This window comes from Carlito syrichta, unplaced genomic scaffold (genome assembly GCF_000164805.1).
Source record: "Carlito syrichta isolate Samal-C Ts95f unplaced genomic scaffold, Tarsius_syrichta-2.0.1 Scaffold305786, whole genome shotgun sequence".
In the NCBI taxonomy this organism is placed as follows: domain Eukaryota; kingdom Metazoa; phylum Chordata; class Mammalia; order Primates; family Tarsiidae; genus Carlito; species Carlito syrichta.
The window spans coordinates 294941-313826 of record NW_007249882.1 but is presented as its reverse complement, the minus strand read 5'-3'; the positions used below and the strand labels follow the sequence as shown (position 1 = coordinate 313826).

The 18886-nt window shown below is 52.7% G+C and overlaps 1 protein-coding gene across 1 annotated transcript in view; it reads left to right on the top strand.

Moving 5' to 3' along the window:
• Window positions 1-17413, top strand: part of DUOX1 (dual oxidase 1) — a 33513-nt gene extending 16100 nt beyond the window's left edge. Inside the window, exons 18-33 of the mRNA XM_008062657.2 lie at window positions 2136-2361; window positions 2609-2702; window positions 2977-3152; window positions 5752-5821; window positions 6223-6348; window positions 7184-7362; window positions 7644-7874; window positions 8436-8535; window positions 8783-8832; window positions 10317-10444; window positions 13995-14148; window positions 14551-14783; window positions 15014-15172; window positions 16297-16452; window positions 16556-16684; window positions 17280-17413. Of these exons, the coding sequence (XP_008060848.1) occupies window positions 2136-2361; window positions 2609-2702; window positions 2977-3152; window positions 5752-5821; window positions 6223-6348; window positions 7184-7362; window positions 7644-7874; window positions 8436-8535; window positions 8783-8832; window positions 10317-10444; window positions 13995-14148; window positions 14551-14783; window positions 15014-15172; window positions 16297-16452; window positions 16556-16684; window positions 17280-17402 (2334 nt within the window). The 3' untranslated portion in view covers window positions 17403-17413. The remainder of the gene's footprint in view (window positions 1-2135; window positions 2362-2608; window positions 2703-2976; window positions 3153-5751; window positions 5822-6222; window positions 6349-7183; window positions 7363-7643; window positions 7875-8435; window positions 8536-8782; window positions 8833-10316; window positions 10445-13994; window positions 14149-14550; window positions 14784-15013; window positions 15173-16296; window positions 16453-16555; window positions 16685-17279) is intronic.
• Window positions 17414-18886: the final 1473 nt, after the last annotated feature.

Here is an 18886-nt window from a genome sequence, read left to right as displayed (position 1 = left end):
TCCAGGTGGGTCTTGAACCCGCGGGTTCAGGCAATCCACTCACCTCAGCCTCCCAAAGGCACGGGATTACAGGCTGAGCCAACGAGCCCAGCTTCCCTTCCTTCTTTCTAATCTTTCTTTCTTTTTTGGAGTTGGAGTCTCTGTCACCCAGGCTGGAGTGCAGTGGCACAGTCACAGCTCACCACAGCTCGACTTCTTGAGCTCAGGCGATCCTTCTGCCTCAGCCTCCTGAATGACTGGGACTACAGGTGCATGCCACCAAACCTAACTTTTTAATTATTATTATTCTTTCTAGAGACGAGGTTTTGCTATGTTGCCCGGGCTGATCTCAAACTCCTAGGCTCGAGCAATCCTCCCACCTCTGCCTCCCAAAGTGCTGGGATTACAGGCACCTTGGAAATCCAGGAAATAAGTGGTCTAGGAACTGAGAGAAGATAACGAGCCTTCAGTCTGCTGTAAGATCATGGTGGAGGTGACATCTGACAAGGACTCAAAGTTGGAAAAATGTTGGCTTAGAGGAAATAAACAGGAAGGACTGAACACAGGTGCTCTATAGAAGGGCAAAAAAATTAATGTTTGAAGAGAAATGACAGGGTTGGCTGACTGGGGAGAGAATTCATGAGGGAAGTTACCATGTTAAGGACATTTACTCTGTACTAGGCACATGATTTAAGGTCATTTAATACTCAAACAAGTTGCACTTGCATAGGTACAAGAACAGAGGGACTCTCAGCTGGGTGATTCTTTGCTAGGGCCCAGGCAGGACTGGCCACCTCCACTCAGTTCAGGGTCCATCAGTGCTGGGAGATGAGGGAGGCTGCAATACCCTGGGAATGGCTGTTAATCCCTCATATCTGCACAGTGATTTCACTTTTCAGGGCATTTTCCACACAGCCTCTCTTTGATTCTCACAATAACCCTGTGAGATAAGTGGGGCAGGTGAGGAAATGAATCCCAGACAAGTGAAGAGACCTGCCTGAGGTCATAGAGCAGGCAGGGGACAAAGCTGGGACATGAACCTGGATCTCATGCCTCCAGCCTCAGGCTCTTTCCACTAAAGCACCTTGTTTGCAGCTGCAAAGTTCACCTCATGAAACCATCACCAGGCTTAGACTAGGCATCCCAGTTGACAGGCAGGAAAGACAGGTACTGCAGCCTGTGGCCTGCCTGCTTCCTTTGCCATCTGTTCTCTCAAGCTGGTGCAGCCCCTGAGTGGGCTGGAGATGGCTGTAATGAGAATTCCCCCTTCTCAAATCCCACCTTTCCTCAATCCAACTGAAGCCTTGTCTTAGTTGAAAAAAAAAATTTTTTTTTAGATGTAAGAAAAATTTACATAAGCTAGCATTGACTAACGGTCATTTGACTGGGCATACAGGGATGTCTCAGAAATTCCAAAGGGAAGACTTCATTCTGGCCTGAAAGGACCTGGAAAAGGAGAGTAGGTCAGGCACGGTGGCTAATACCTGTAATACCAGCACTTTGGGAGACTGAGATGGGAGGATCGCTTGACCCTAGGAGTTCAAGACCAGCCTAGGCAACATAGCAAGCCCTTGTTTTTACAAATAATCAAAAAAACGAGCTAGGCTTGGTGGCATGTGCCTGTAGTCCCAGCCATTCAGGAGACTGAGGCAGAAAGATCACCTGAGGAAGGAAAACCAAGAAGTTGAGCTGCGAAGAGCTGTGACTGTGCCACTGCACACTAGTCTGGGTGATAGAGTGAGACTCTAACTCAAAAAAAAAAAAAAAAGAAAGAAAGAAGAGGAAAGCTGTCAGTCAATGAGGTCATTCCTCTCTTAGACTGTCTCCATTTTCTCTGTGCCTCTGCCTTGCTCTGTCTCTATGTCTCTGAGCACTTGGAGAAGAAGATGGTCCACACCTTCTGAGTTTTCTTGTGCTTGGGCCAAGACAGATCCAAGACCTCTTGATTTCAAGTATGCTCCCTGTTTAGTCAGCTAAGGCAGAGAGCCATGGACTCTGTAGAACACTCATGGCCTTAGAGACCACCAAAGGGCTGCCTAGGGGAGGGGTTCCTGGGCAGACACCTCAAAAAGTGGCTCCTACAAGGCTCAATTGGCCTTCAAGTCAAAGAAGTCTTGTCTCCTTCTCTTCCTCCTTCTGCTGCTGCCCAAGTGCAGGTGTTGGACATCAACAAGGCGGATGCAGGGACCCTGCCCCTGGATTCATCCCAGAAGGTGCGGGAGGCCCTGACATGTGAGCTTAGCAGGGCCGAGTTTGCTGAGTCCCTGGGTCTCAAGCCCCAGGATATGTTTGTGGAGTCCATGTTCTCTCTGGCTGACAAGGACGGCAATGGCTACCTGTCCTTCCGAGAGTTCCTGGACATCCTGGTGGTCTTCATGAAAGGTAAGGGAGGAGGGAATGATCATCCAGCTAGGAGAGGCTGGACAGGGGCTGGGTACTGAGACTGGAGTGGTTGACCTGGTGGAGGTGAGGAAGTACTAGGGCCAGGTCTCTAGCCATGGCAGGTATCTGGGAGTGCCAGGCAGGGCTCAGGAAGCAGAACCACCCCTTGCTGTGTCCAGCAGTGGGTCATCCTGGAGGTTCGGGCAGGCAGGCTGGAGCTCATCTCATGGAGTTCTCCTTTTCCTAGGCTCCCCTGAGGAGAAGTCTCGCCTTATGTTCCGCATGTATGACTTCGATGGAAATGGTCTCATTTCCAAGGATGAGTTCATCAGGATGCTGAGGTTGGTCCTCTGGGACAACCAGGGGAGTGGGCCAGGGCAAGGACTACTAGGGAAAAGAGGTGGGACATGAAGGAAAGAGCAGAAGGGTCAAGGTAAACAGAGGCCTTCTCCTCACCCGTGTCACCAGAGACTGTTATAACTAGTAGGGAGTTTGGGAACTGGCCAGTTGGAGACCTTCCATGTGGGTGTTGAAGGCCTGGTGGGATGGTTGGTGGGCCCTCTGTGTAAGCCCCAGGCCCTCATTAGACCCTGATGGCTCTCCTCCCCTCTCCAGGTCCTTCATTGAGATCTCCAACAACTGCCTGTCCAAGGCCCAGCTGGCTGAGGTGGTGGAGTCCATGTTCCGGGAGTCAGGCTTCCAGGACAAGGAGGAGCTGACGTGGGAGGACTTCCACTTCATGCTGAGGGACCATGACAGTGAACTTCGCTTCACGCAGCTCTGTGTCAAAGGTGGGATAGCCTGGCAGGTAGGGCTGACTCATCCACTAGGCACAGTCAGCACAATGTCCACATACTCATAGGAGCCCACAGAAATGTTTCCATTTCTTCTAAAATCAGAAGAAAAAAAATGAATATAAGAATGATGAATATGAGCCGGGCTCGGTGGCTCAGCCTGTAATCCCGCGCTTTGGGAGGCTGAGGTGAGTGGATTGCCTGAGCCCGCAGGTTCGAGACCTGCCTGGGCAACTTGGCGAGACCTTATCTCTACAATAAATCAAAAATCAGCTGGGCGTCGTAGAGGCGCCTGTAGTTCCAGCTACTTGGAAGCCTGAGGCGGAAGGATCGCTAGAGTCCAGCAGGTCAAGGTTGCAGTGGCCGAGAGCGGTCACTGCACTCCAGTCTGGGCGACAGAGTGAGACTCCAACTCAAAAAAAAAAGAATGATGAATATGTAATAATGTATCCAGCCTGGATTATGTTCTTTTTTATACCCACATAGTTGTGAAATATAATTTTAAATTATTATTGTTGTTATTATTATTATTTTGAGTTGGAGTCTCTCTGTGCCCAGGCTGGAGTGCAGTGGCACACAGCTCACAGCCACTGCAACCTTGACTTGCTGGGCTTAGATGATTCTTCCAATTCAGCCTTCCAAGTAGCCAGAACTACAGGCACACAATACCACACCCATCTAATTTTTTTATTTATTGTAGAGACGAGATCTCACCATGTTGCCCAGACTGGACTCAAACCTGCAGGCTCAGGCAGTCCTCTCACCTCGGCCTCCTAAAGTGCTGGGATTGTAGACTTGAGCCACCGCGCCCAGCCTTAAATTATTATTTACTTCTATGGAGGAGGGGACCCAAGGAGGCAAAAGTGTCTAGGGCCCACGAAAGTAATGATGCAGCCTTGCAGGTGGAGTGGCTAGTGTCAGGATGCAGCAGGGGATAGTGGCTGGAATTGTGCCTCCCTTGACTCCCTGCCCAAGCCCCCTATGCCTGGTTTCCAGGGCAGCAGGGAGACTTTCTCCTTGTTATAGCCCTACCTGGGCTGTATCCCCCTCAACTGAGATACCTGTTTGTGAGGGTGGGGTGGTATCTCTTGGGTTGGGGGGGGGTTTGGCCACTGTATCTCCTGGCTGAGTGCTCAGTAAATGTTTGCTGGGTACATGAAGACCCAGTTCTGTTGTTCTTCCCCTTACTTCCTGCCCTGCCCATGAGTGACTCAAGTGGGTGGGGACTAGAGTCAGAGTGAGGAAGGGGAGGGTAGCAGGCATAGGGTCTGTCTGTGGCCTGTTCTGAGCTGCTGTGGTATCCTCACCTTGGGATTCTCACTGGGGCATGTTGAGACCAAACCCAGCCCCTCCCAGGATTATGAGAAGGGGTGGGCTGAGCAGCCTCAATGGGGAGAAGGGGCAAGTTCAGCTAGGCACAGGGGAGCCTCTGGTCAGAGCTTTCCCCTGGGGGTAAGGAGAGCTGGTGAGAGAAGACTCGGCACTTCTAATTCTGCAGCTTGTCACCATTCCCGGGCAGCTGGCACTGGGGCCTGAGGGGAGGGGCGAGGGAGGTGCCTGGAAGTGAGCACAGGCCAGAGTTCCAGGGACATCCAGCACCTGGGGTGGAAGGTAGGACCAGGCTTGGGGGTTGAGGATTAAGTAGAAAATTAGCTTTAAGTGCTATTTTGTTTTAATTGTTATTATAGTTTGCTGTTTCCTCCAGATTTTATTTGGAGAGATTTTAAGCCTACAGAAAAGGAACAAGAATAGTACAAAGAAACATCCCTTCACCTTTCATCTAGATTTGCCATTTGCTACCATTTTGCCACATTTGCTGTTTGCTCAACCATTTGAGAGTATAGACATCAGTACTCTGTTGTAAACACTCTGATTTCGTTTAGTTCAGCTTATTTACTTTTGACTTGTTGATCAGGGTCATTGTCAGGCTCAGTTCAGCACTTGGAGAATCCTGGGTCTCCCTCCTGGAGAACCCCCCTCCCAGGTTCTTTGTAATTTGGATTGGCAGCTCAGTCCTGCCCTGCCCTCAGTGCTCAGCCCAGATAGGAACAACGCTGGGCAGGCAGGGCGGTGGGTAGTTCCTGGAAGGAATTTTGCTCCCCAGTATTTTATTATGAGCATTTTCAAACACAGAAAAATAGAAAGAATTTTAGTGTGATATCCCACATGCCTACCACCTAGATTTTGCAGGTTTTAAGCTGGAGGATCCTAAGCAGAGTTTTAAGCAGAATGGGCCTAGCAGGCAGGTTACATACAGTTCCCGGACCCAACTGCTATAAAACTGATATCAGCCCCAGGGGTGGGACCAAAGAGGGACACAGATTCAGAAAAGCCTGCCTGTTGCCCAGGCAAGTTGCCCGTGGGTTCGAGACCAGCCTGGGCAACTTTGTTTCAGGCCTTCTCCCTGCCCACCTATGGCTGGGTCCAGCTACCATGGTGACAAGAGCTGAGTCTGGAATACCCAGAGGCAGGCCTCTATTGGATGGGGACCCTCTACAGTGTCTGAACATGGGAAGGTGGGGGTGCTATGCACTTGAGCCAGGCCCTGCTGGGTTCTGGGTCCTGAGTTGCTCCCTAGCTTGGCTCTGCATTGCAGGGGTGGAGGTGCCTGAAATCATCAAGAACCTCTGCCGGCGAGCCTCTTACATCAGCCAGGAGAAGCTCTGGTGAGTTCCCAGATGGGAATATTGGAGGGAGGGTCTGGGAGGGTTGCCTTTCTCTCACCAGAATGACTGGGATCAGGGCCACCACTAGCCTATGCAGCACCTTCATACAAATGAGAAAAAGGCACACCTTACTCTAGGTAGACACAGCCTTGCATCTCTGCTGGATGTCAGCACTCACTTACTGCTGGGCCAGATGCTCTTGTGAAGGGTACAGGCAGCGGCCTTAGTTGGGATCCCCAAGATCTGACTCACTCTATCCATGGGTCTCTGTGAGAATCCTGCCGCCCTGTCGCTGAGAGTACTGATCCTTCTTTGGCAACGGGTTTGGAGGAGACAAGGGGCAGCAGAGGAACAAGTGGCTGAGATTGCCAAGGTCTTATCACTTGCCATTCCTGTCCTAGTCCCTCTCCCAGAGTGAGTGCCCGCTGTTCCCGCTATGACGTTGAAACTGAATTGACACCACAGAGACTGCAGTGCCCCATGGACACAGATCCTCCCCAGGAGATTCGGCGGAGGTTTGGCAAGAAGTATGCGTGCTCTTCCTCTTAAGCCCAGGCAGTTAATCAATCCCTTCAGCATACACACATCATTACTTGGTGCCAGGCACTGTGCTGAACACTGAGGCTACAGGGCAGGACGAACAGACCCTGCACAAGAACATCACAGTTTGATGAGTCTGACCCATTGATAATTACAATGCCCCAATGATGAATACTATAATCATGATAAGAGCAAGGGGCAGCCGGGTGCGGTAGCTCAAGCCTGTCATCCCAGCCCTTTGGGAGGCCGAGGTGAAAGGATTGCCTGAGCCGGCAGGTTCGAGACCAGCCAGGACAACTTGGCAAGAACTCGTCTCTACAATAAATAAAAAATTAGCGGGGCGTGGTAGCGTGCACCTGTAGTTCTGCTACTTGGAAGGCTGAGGTGGAAGGATCGCTGGAGCCTGGGCAACAGAGTGGGACTCCAACTAAAAAAAAAGGAGCAAGGCTCTTCAGGACTTGAAGAATCTCTCACTTCTGCCTGGGAGGCTTTCATGTAGTCTCCGGTAAAAGCTGAATATGGGTACCCAGTGGGAGTTGGGAGCTACGGACTGAGAAGGGCCAGGCTGTCTGGATGTGAATGAATACTGGGGTAGATGGAGTGTGTCTGCTGGGGTAAAATGACCACTCGGGGGCCCTCCCTCCACTGACAGCTCTCTCATAAAAGACGGTATATGTAGCCTTTGGGGTCTGAGCCCTGCTTCGGTATGAGTTACTCGACGCCCCCTCCTGGGAAGCGGTGCCCTTCCCTCGCTGCTCGGTGGCTCCACTCCCAGAAGAGGGGCTCCCTGGGAACCAAGGACTAAGGCTTCCTCTGTCTCAGGGTAACGTCGTTCCAGCCCTTGCTGTTCACCGAGGCTCATCGAGAGAAGTTCCAACGCAGCCGCCTCCACCAGGCGGTGCAGCAGTTCAAGCGCTTCATCGAGAACTACCGGCGCCACATTGGCTGCGTGGCCGTGTTCTATGCCATCGCCGGGGGGCTTTTCCTGGAGAGGGCCTACTGTGAGTGCCATCACTTATTGCAAGCCCTGTCCCCCGGGGGGTGGGGCCTATTGTCGGTGATGGACAGCCCCAGGGCGGGGCCCGCGGTAAGTGGCAGCCTTGGGGGCGGGGCCTACTGTGGGTGTCTGCACCAGGTGAACGGTGCCTGCTTGAATGAAGACTGTGCAGGGAGGAGGTCTTTTGTGAGAGGCAGCCGGCCAGGGCCTGCGGCCGATGACCTCCCTACCCAGCTCTCTCTCCTCTGCACGGTTGCCCCTTGCCTGCCTGGGGCACCTCCACAGACTACGCCTTTGCCGCAAACCACATGGGCATCACGGACACCACCCGCGTGGGCATCATCCTGTCGCGGGGCACGGCGGCCAGCATCTCCTTCATGTACTCCTACATCCTGCTCACTATGTGCCGAAACCTCATCACCTTCCTGCGAGAGACCTTCCTCAACCGCTACGTGCCCTTTGACGCTGCCGTGGACTTCCATCGCCTCATTGCCTCCACTGCCATCGTCCTCACAGGCAGGGCCTGGGTGTCCCCGGGACTCTCTCTGTGTCCTCCTACCCCATACTGGCTTCCCCTCTCCTGGGAGCCACCAGTCTCTGCCTGCACTTAACTTTAACGTGGGCCTTGGCTGCCCTTCTCCATAAGGTGGAGTAGGCCCTGGGCCACGGTGTGCGGAGTAAGCCTCAGATCTCCTCACTCCTCACTGCCCAGAAGTGCCTCCTTCTACACTCTCCAGGGCACCTCACCAGCCTCCAGCTGAAAAGTTACTAACACCCCAAAATGAGTGCACATCATGAGTAATCTCTCTTAGTTTTTATGTTTTAAAATGCGACTCTATGTGAGAAACCAAAGGAATGAACTTCTAATGGTGTAATTTCAGATCATGTGGTTATGGGATGATGTCCACGCTGATGGTGTGTCTGTGGGGTGTTGGGGAAGACCAGGAGGTTGGTTAGGGGTTAGAAGTTCACAACCCTAGGGTCCTTCTTCAGGCCCCCAACCTTGTTTGGCCATGATCTTGTTGAGGACCTCGGTGGGCTGCCCCCACGCTCACCACCTGGTCTGCTCTTCCTTAGTCTTACACAGTGCAGGCCATGTGGTGAATGTGTACCTGTTCTCCATCAGCCCTCTCAGCGTCCTTTCCTGCCTCTTCCCTGGCCTCTTCCATGACAATGGGTGAGTGTGGGTGTGAGTGGGTATGTGTGTTGTGAGAGGATTCCTTGCAAGTGGAAAGAAACACATTCTCTTGATCCGGAGGAGAGTGTCACTTTCCAGGTTATGAGGCAGGCAATGACCAGCCTGAGCCCCCAGTGCCAAGTCAGCAAAAGGGGACACTGGGTCAGGGTGCCTCTCCTGGAGGGTATCCTCTGGAAGTCCCAGAAATCTCCTCTCAGGGTCCCTCTTTGCTGTCCCTTCCATACAGGTCTGAATTCCCCCAGAAGTATTACTGGTGGTTCTTCCAGACGGTACCAGGTGAGAGTTCTCCCTGCTTCAGGGGTTTCTAGGCCTGACTCTGAGCTCAAGGGTCTGGGTTTTATCAGCCAGGGAGTCACCCAGACTCACACAACTCTCACAGCCCTCTGGTCCCGAGGACACTCCTGGGAAGTAGGAGACTTAGGCTACTTTGCATTCAAATCCTCCTCTCGGGAGGTTAGCTGGATTCCTGCTGCTACTCTAGATTAATTCTTCTCCTAGTGGGGGTGGGGTAATAGGGGAACTGTCCCTATTCTGGACTAGTCCAAGTGAATGGGAATGAATGTCCCTCCCCCAACACACATCTACCATGACAGTAGCTTTGAGAAATGCTGTGGCCCAGAGGCACGGGGGAGGCACCAGGTTCTTAAACCAGACAGGGGCCCCTATCCCTCTTAGTATGTCTTGAAGGGCTGTTTAGGGGAATATTCCTAACTCCCTATAATCACCCATTTTAGAGCTATTAGCTGTGAATCTATTCAAATTCTTCTTGAACCTATTTATATTTTCAGTCTGTTCCCTCCTTGGGGCAACACAGTTTCTATACTGGCTCCTCTCTGGAATACACAGCGTGGGCTTTTTTATTTTTTTAAATCCTAAAATGATCTGCTTTGAACTTCAGAAGGTGCTTGCTAATTCCTGCACACTAGGATTTAGTGGATAAGGCTGTGATTATGCTCTCCTCTCTGTTCAGAACTCTACAGGCTTTGGTTAGATCCCTCCTTAACCTTTGCTTTTCCATACTGCTGAGCTCTAATCTTCCTAATTTCTGCCTCTCTCCTTCCTGATCACCTGGGGAACCATTCTCTGCTTCCTCATGCCCCCCTCCCCCCCACCCCCTGCTCCAGTATTATTATCCTCCTGTATACTCATGGTCTGGGATCCCCTGTGAGAGGAGGGGCTTCCCACTGGCCTCTGGGCTGTATCCTGGGGCTGTGGTGATGAGCAGGGTCATTGTAGTCCTGCCCACTCACTAACAGTGCCAGTGCTCATGCCGTGGGCCGTGGCAGCCAAGCAGAGTGGTACAGCTTTGACTCCATGAGAGCAGGGCCTGCAATTTCCAGTGTCTACCCAGAGGGCCCAGAATAGGCACCCTGAGCATCCATTCATTTAGGACACACATATATAAGGCCCACAGTGTGCAAGGCCCCTGCACTAGGCACTAGGATTCTGTAGAACTAGCCTAGTCCAGTCCCTGTTCTCATGGACTTAACAGTCAGGAAAGTGACAAAAATGAAACAAATAATGACACCAGTAAAAAAAAAAAAAATGACCATGGTGACAAAGGCTGTGAAGGATGAGTAGGGTCTGCTGAAATGCAAGGTAACTGTGATTGGTGGGGGAGAGGAACAGAGGATGCTCGGAAGTTCTTACCCCTACTTTGGGCAATGGTGTAGCTGGGGGACCCTGACCCTGGAAGCCTCACGATAGCCCCTTCTGCAAGGCACTGTTCCTCTGCCCTCCACCCTGTGTTCACTTTGCAGGCCTCACGGGGGTCGTGCTGCTCCTGGTCCTGGCCATCATGTATGTCTTTGCCTCCCACCACTTCCGCCGCCGCAGCTTCCGGGGCTTCTGGCTGACCCACCACCTCTACATCCTGCTCTACGTCCTGGTGAGGTTTTTGACTGTGAGCCAGGCCAGCAGGGTATGGGCAGGACATTTCCAGGAAGTCAATGAGGGCTGGGACACTCGTTCTCTATCCCCTTAGTTATTTCAAGTATCCACTTCTTGACATTCACATTCCTCCTTAAAGATGGAGATGACAGTATGGGCTCTTCAGCAGTCTGACCCCAGGATGCAGCACTTGAAGATCACCTCCCTGGCATGGGTTTTCCAGGAACAGCCCTGCCAGGCTAATCTACATTCCTCACAGACACCCTCACATCACTTCTGCCCAGCCAGTCTTTCCCCATTTTGGGTGGCTGCTTTAAGCTCCTGGGTCCAAGGGAGCATCATCCTTTTTAGAGAAACTTATTTTAAGTGGGTTCTGCCACTTTTGTTCTGATCCTGTTTTGGTGATCATAAGTCACATCACCCAGCTAAGTGCCACCTATGCAGTTAATGAGTTTGTTCAAAATGTCTTCAGTTGGACTGCTGAGAAAATGGAATTTTGAGACTCTACCGATCCCCTTCCTTCTCCTTAACCTTGGCTCCTGCCTCCCTTCCTTCACATTCCCTCCCTTCTCCTGTTCTCTTCATCCTTTCCTGGGTTTCTCATCAGCTGCATCCAGCTGGTTACTTCCTGAATTGACTCTGTGTCCTCAGGAACACAGTCTCTTCTCCAAAGGGCATTCTGAGGGCCAGTCTGAAGCTGAACCAAGTCCTAAGGCCCAAGCTGTTCCCCCGCACACAGGGGTCTGCTTTGTTCTCAGACAAATAGAGAGTGTATTGTGGCCTTGGTCACGCTAGCTCTTGTTGCCCGACCTGTCTCCTTTCAGGTGCAGTTCTTTCCTCACTGATAGGTAGGAGGGTCTGTTTCATCTTGCCTGTGGCTCAGCAGTCACAGTTCTGAAGATGACTACTCAGCTTTGGCTTAAGGTGTTTTCTAGAACTGATGATGTTTGTTGCTGAAGAAATCTCTCCCTTCTTTAGAGGCAATGGCTAATTTACCTTCCCTTCCCAATAATGGGTGGAGTCCCACCTTTCTGGGCTGTTGCTTCTGTTGGAGGCGGAGATGATATTCTTGTTCCTGGTGATAAGCAGCTTCTCTGAACTAGATGGGAGACCCAGAAGAGTGGCCAGACTGGATCCCTAAGACCAAGAGCCTGTTCTGGATTGTGGGCATCACAGGGATTCTGAGCCACCCTTCCTGCCAGCAGGAAAGTCCAAGGGTTCAGAAGAGTGCAGGCCTCTCTGCAGGGCAGCCATAGCCTGGCAGCTTGAGAGACTCTCACCTGAGGGAGACCAGGACAAAAGCATCCTCTTCCTTCCCATATACCCCAGGTATAGCCACTGACTTTGGGCAGAAAGAAAAGTTACAGGTAAAAGACGCGAGTTTAGAATAGGCCCTGGAGAAGGATGTGTGGGCTCCTGATCCAGATTGAAGATGTCAGTCTGGCATGTCAGAGGCTGAGCTGGCTGGCTGCCCCCACCACCCCAGTCCCTCAGCCAACAAGGAATCTGCAGCAGCTTTGTGGTTTAAAAGCAAAGCCAACACAAAATAGAGTGAATAAACTGAGGAATATGAGGTCATCCTGCCATTGTACTCAGCCTGGTTGGATGCTCAGAAAGCCTTGGGGGTGGGCGTGGACTCCACAGTGAAAAAGAAACTTGGGGAAAGCAGAGCCAATTCTAAGAGCTCAGAGAGGTTTAAGTTCATCTGGCGGGGAAATGTTCAAGACTTTGGAAACACTCAGCTGGGGAAGGAGTTTCTGAGTGAGGGAACTGGAGTTGAGTTTAACGTATATCTGTTGAGGGTCTATTATGTACAAGCTCTGTGTGAGTCCCAGCAGCCCAGGGGAGACTCTAACCCTACCCTCAGGAACTTAGGATTTACCACAGAGGTAAGTGCCACACACATGAACTGGTCAAAATGAACATACAATATAAGATTAATTGCTGAGGGGAGTGTTCCAAACAATAAGTTATAGGATCTCATTGAAGGTAGTTTCACTTGGGCTAAACTGGTTAGGGAAGACTTTGGGGAGAAGATGGGACTTGGGCCAAAACTCTGGGAGAGATAAGCTAAGCTTGACAGGGCAGAATGGAAACTGAAGAGCAATTCAGGTAGAAGGAAAGGCATAGCTCAGGTGCAGAGGTGGGAATGCTGATAGGATATTAAGGGGACAGAAGGGACAGGCCTGGCTATGGGTGGTTATAAGGTATTATGTGGTGGGCAGGACATGCTGGTGGCAGTATGGGGACCACAGCTGACACTGGGAGGGGCTGTGGCTCAGCTGAGAGTCCACACCACATGGCAGAGCACAGAAAGAGAGCAGAGGGTGAGACATCTGGGCTTGGGTAACACACATGGCTGGGGGTGGCAGAAGGAATGGAGCCAGCAGAGGAGATGGAAAGAGTGGCCCAAGAGGCAGAGAGAGAGAACCAGGAGAGGATTATTGCAGAAGTGACAAGGAGGGAGTGGTCACTAGTGCCGCAGGCTACCAAGAGTGGGAGTGAACACGGTCTGAAAGGAGACCTAGGGACTTGACGTCTCTGTGGGACTGGTGATCCCTCAGTGGTCAGTTCTGAAGGAGAGGTGGAGGCGGGAGCCAGACTGAGCCAGACTCAGGAGCCAGTGAGTGGGAAGAATGGGGTCAAGTGGTGTCTGACCACATTAGACAAACTTTGTAGGGAAAGGACCAGAGCTGGATGATACTTGTCTGTTACTTCATGGAAACTGAGGACTAGTTCGGTGTTCTAAGTCTCTGAGAGTATAAACTGGAGAAATGCCTTTCCCCAACAGTTATTGAGTACTGCCTGCCATGTACCAGGAGGAAACTGCTAGGAGCTGAGAGCACCGGGCAAACAGTCCTTTCCTCTTTAGTTCAGTGCAGAAAATGACAGCAAACATGTAAATGAATGAACAAACAAAACTATCGTGTATGACAAGTGCTCTAAGGGAGTTAACAGGCAGATGCAATAGAGAGGACAGAGGAGGTGGCATTTCTGCTGAGACCTGAAAATGAGATGGAGCTAGTCATGGCAAGAACTAGGGGAAGGGCATTCCAGGCAGAAGGAACAGCAGGTGCAAAGGTCTTAAGCAGAAAAGACTTGTCATGTCTGAGGAACAGTGAGGGGAAAGGCTGGCAGGTAGAGGTCAGAGTGCTGCAGGGTCTTGTAGGAAGGCCGCTAGAGCATTTTAAGCTAGGGATGACATGATAAAACGAACTTTAAAAAGTCACATGGGCTGCCTTGAAGAGAGGGAATACAGTGGGACAAGAACTCCTTCCACTGGAAGGCTCCTGCGTGAGTCCAGGTGAGGGGCAACTTGGCTTAATCCAGGTTGGTGTGAGGAGCTGGAAAACAGTCTCTTTCCTCCTGGAATGCTTTGGAGGATGGAACTGGGAGTGATGAGGTTTGGGAACCTGGAAGGAGCGTGGTACGTGGTGAAGTGGGGGCTGGATATACCTGTGGGAAGGATGTGAGGTTTAAGGCCTGAACTACCCCATGTCCTATTGGTGGTGTTGCTGGATGTGAGCCAAACTCTTTTCTCTACCCAGCTCATCATCCATGGCAGCTTTGCTCTGATCCAGCTGCCCCGTTTCCACATCTTCTTCCTGGTCCCGGCAATAATCTATGGGGGAGACAAGCTGGTGAGCCTGAGCCGGAAGAAGGTGGAGATCAGCGTGGTGAAGGCGGAGCTGCTGCCCTCAGGTACCAGCCTAGAGGCTGTCAGAAGACCAGCCTGGTGGCACTGAAGGAGCAGACAGATCAGGGGCAGAGCCTGGACCACACAGTCTTCTGGTCTGGCCCAGTGGAGGTGGCAGGGGCCTGGGGTGACATGGACGAGGAGGCTGGCAAGAAGCGCTCTTTGCCAGGGGACCTGAGTCTCTCTCATCACAGAAAGCAGAGAAGCCCAGGCCAAACTGCCCCTTGCCCTGCTGACCACTGACCAGTGCTGCCTGGCTTTCCTCAGGGCCAGCTTCTGATGGGAGGAGGTCTCCCTCATCATAGTTCAGAAGCACAGCGGAGGCTGTGGGGGAGGGGAGTGCTCTCTGGGACTCACATTGTCGCTGGGTTCAGGGCAGCAGCCTTCCACTGGCCATCTCTCCCCAGGAGTGACCCACCTGCGGTTCCAGCGGCCCCAGGGCTTTGCATACAAGTCAGGGCAGTGGGTGCGGATCGCCTGCCTGGCTCTAGGGACCACTGAGTACCATCCCTTCACACTGACCTCTGCACCCCATGAGGATACCCTCAGCCTGCACATCCGGGCAGCAGGGCCCTGGACTACTCGCCTCAGGGAGATCTACTCATCCCCGACGGGCGACAGATGTGCCAGATACCCGAAGGTGCCCAGACCCAGGCCAATTGTGTCACATGCTCCCACATTCCCTTAGCAGGCCTCGCAAGGGACTCCCTGCTGTGTTCCTCCCCACCCCCTATCCAGAGACTGGTTGTTCCAGATAATGCCACAAGCCCCTCACTCCATAAACCTATCTGCCTTTCCCTGCCTCTCATTTCTGGGTTTAGAACTATAGTGGCTGCCCAGCTTAACTCAAATCTACTCCCCTCTCTACAGCTGTACCTCGATGGACCATTTGGAGAGGGCCACCAGGAGTGGCATAAGTTTGAGGTGTCAGTGCTGGTGGGAGGGGGCATTGGGGTCACCCCCTTTGCTTCCATCCTCAAAGACCTGGTCTTCAAGTCATCAGTCAGCTGCCAAGTGTTCTGTAAGAAGGTGAGTGTTCCCTCTTCCCACTAGACCATGGCCCCTTCCTCCCCATCATGGTGTCCATCTGTGCCTCTCTCTCCTGCCTCTGTCCTTGGCCTCCCTGATCTGGGCAAGTTAGTCTAAAACCTGGGAGTGGGTCACAGGTGGGGACATATCCTCAGACCCTGAAGGACAGTCTTGGTTTGCTGATGCCTTCAGGCTCCTGCCTGGTTTACGAAGACTTCTGCCCTCAGTTATGGGACGCTCCACATAGGCATTGCTTCTGGGAGTCCCTGAAGGCAGGGTTGGAGTGGGTGAAGAAACCCATTTCCTCTTACAAAGGCGGCCAGCACTTGGGACATTGTTGAGCTGGGAGAGGGAGGGGCATACTTGGGGTGGGGCACAAATGAAACTGGCTCAGCTTTCGAGAGGAAGAGGAGGTGGCAAGGCAGGGCTGGTGGGCCAGGTTGGCCCCAAGAACACAGCCCGAGCCCTCAGGCCCCTCCACACTGGGTCCCTTCACCACAGCCTGGACCTGGTGGCAGGCCTCTGCTCGTCTCTCTGGGCCTGGCAGGTGAGTCAAGGGTTCCGGAATGCAGCGGGCAGAGGCCCAGCCCATAGGCTGTCAGCACTTGAAGGGTGACAGCTCCCCTCCTCTCCTCTGCCCATGCCAGTTCTGTCTTTGCTTCTTAACCCACAGGGCCCCACATCCCCCCCTCAGAAGCTGGGGAGGACTGCCCCCAGGGGAGCTTCCACCTCTGTTCTTACTTTGAACCTGTTCCTATCCACCTAGGCAGCTGGCTGGGTTGCCCTGAAGGCACTCTGAAAGGCCCCTCAGCCTCTAGGTGTATTGCAGCCTGCGCAGGCCCACTGGAGGGAGCAGTAGGACAGGCTCAGCCTGGGAAAGCTGCTTCCTGCCCCATAGGCCTTCAACTCTCAATCGCAAGGGACCTTTCCCATCGCTTCAGGCTCTTTCACTTCCAGCTCTGTGCCTTGGAGCAACTCCATCTGGGGCCTCAGACGCTGGCCCTGTGGTCCATACTCTCCATCTCCTCAGGCGGAGGTCAGAAGAGTTCTATCAGTATGGAGATCCCTGGGGCCTAGGGAGCCTGAGCTGAGCTGGGTCCTGAGTGCCAGCCTTGTGTCCCCAGATCTATTTCATCTGGGTGACGCGGACCCAGCGGCAGTTCGAGTGGCTGGCTGACATCATCCGGGAGGTGGAGGAGAATGACCACCAGGACCTAGTGTCTGTGCACATCTATATCACCCAGCTGGCAGAGAAGTTTGACCTCAGGACTACCATGCTGGTATGTCAAGGCTGGGTAGGCAGGGCAGGTGGGCCAGGGTCTGGGCTAGGAATTGACCCTGGCTGTGCCTGGCTGTGCTTTCTTCCACTCCTCCCTTCCCCAGTATATCTGTGAGCGGCACTTCCAGAAGGTGCTGAACCGGAGTCTGTTCACGGGTCTGCGCTCCATCACCCATTTTGGCCGCCCCCCCTTTGAGCCCTTCTTCAACTCCCTGCAGGAGGTCCACCCACAGGTCAGTTCCATCCCATATCCACTGTGGCCCACTTCCAGGTTATCATCTGGGGGCTGAGCAAATCTCCCAAACCTGCTCCATCAGGAAAGAAATCAGCGGCTGCTGAGAACCCATTCCCTGGGAGACTGGAAGGTTAACAAAATGGAAAAGGATGGGGAGGTGCTAAGGGAGGAGGCAGACAATAGGGACTTGCAACTTCTGAAGTCATGATGCGTTGCCCAGAAGGAAAAGCTCGATCACTGAGTTGGATGGGGCTACCGTCACCATGAATACTTAGCCAGCCCTCACCCTGGACGTGGAGCTAACCTTCACCACGAACACTGGGCTAGCCCTCCAGGAGACACTGAGCAGAGACACTGAGCTGCCCTCTCAACTTGAACATTGATTAGCCCCATCCCTATTAGAAACGCTGACCTAACACAAAGATTGAGCTAGACTTACACTGACCCAGCCCTCACCATGCATGGTATAAAACAGACCTTCATCTGGTGCACTGAATGACCCTCACTATGGGCTCTGGCTGGTCTTTAAATATGAACAGGGAGCTAGCTCTGCCTCTGAACGAACTAAGCTTCACGTCTCCTTCCTGCAATAGGTACGGAAGATTGGAGTGTTTAGCTGTGGCCCTCCTGGCATGACCAAGAATGTGGAAAAGGCCTGTCAGCTCATCAATAGGCAGGACCGGACTCATTTCTTCCACCATTATGAGAACTTCTAAGCCCCCACCCCAGCTGAGTAGAAGTTTGGGCCCAGACCTCATTTCTGTTTCTGGTTGCCTCGGTCTTCTCCCCCTTCCGGTCTCTCAGCTCTGACCCAAATGGCCATGATTAGTCACCATGGGTGGGCTCAGGGACCTCCAGGCCCAGAATGTGTCTCAGCCTGGAGAAATGGGAGGCACTGTCTAGGAGACAGAGCTTGGGAAGCAGGGGAACTAGTGGTTTGAGGCAAAGTGAAGTCTCTTCTTCAAGGCTAAAAAAACATCCCCTAAAAACCCTCAAAATACAGAGGGAGTGTGTGTGTATGTGGGTGTGTGAGTATAGGGTGTTGTGAGCCTACAGATGGAGTGGAGTGGGAGCACAGATGCTTGCACCTCCTCTGCTAGGCTCCCCACTTTCAGAAGGGTTGGCAAATGCCTTGGAGGAGGTAGAGGCTGGACCCATGGCAAGCAATTTACAGAAACCCCCTCAGCATCCCAGTCCAACAGCACAACTGATCTCTTTGAGCAAGTGCTGTAGTCAGACCCTGATACAATATCTATCTATGCAGTGCTTCTCCGCTCCTTTTTCCCTTCTCCAATAGTCTCCTTTGCAAATAAATCACCTTTATGCCTTCAGGGTTTCTTTATTCTGCCCCAGGAGGGGGTAGAGCATGAGCAGAGAAACACTCACCCAGCCAGCTCACCAGGCTGGTCCAGATCTCTGAGCTCAGTAGTATTCCCGAGTAAAGTTACAAGCTTTGGTTAAGTCTCCCAGCTAGACTCCTTCCCCAGCCTAGGAGTGCCCTTCCTGATGGAGGGCCCCTCAGTAGCTAGTGTGAGATCTCTGAAGCCAGATCAGGAGGGAGAGAGAGAGAGGGTGTGAGGGGTCCTAGGGGAGGTGGGCTGGGCAAAGGGGGGGGTGGGGGATAGGGCACAGTTGGGAGCCAGTCTGCCCGGCTTGCTCCAGGACTTCAGATACTCCTAGCCCACCTCTGAGCAATGGGAGAGTTGGGCATCTGTCCCTACACGGGTCTTCCAGGCAGCAAGATAACCGCAAGGAGATAGATGGGCACACCACCCAACCTTTTGGAGCCTGTTTTTCTCATCTGCAAGATGGCAGGTTGCTCTTCACGTTTATTAAAGATAGGATAATCCTTTAGGAGGGAACTTCTGAGTGTCCAAATTTCCAGTGATCTTTTCTATTGTCTCCTACATTTGCCAGATCACATATCCTCAATTTCGAGAAAATAGCCACGGGATTAGAAACTCCCAGTGTTCATACCACCCTCGGGAGTGAACGTTCTGGAGGGTTCTGGAAGAGGCTCTCAGGCTGCCCTCCCGGGGAAGCCGTGCCCCAGGGTGTCTGTCTTGGAGTTTCTGATCAGCCCGAGGGAGCAGGAGACCCGGCTGCAGCGGCCCACGGGGACTCCCAGGGGCTGGGCCCGCAGGCGTCGGCGGGTCCCGGCAGTGGGTACCGGCGAGGGCGAAGCCAGGGCCGCAGGCGG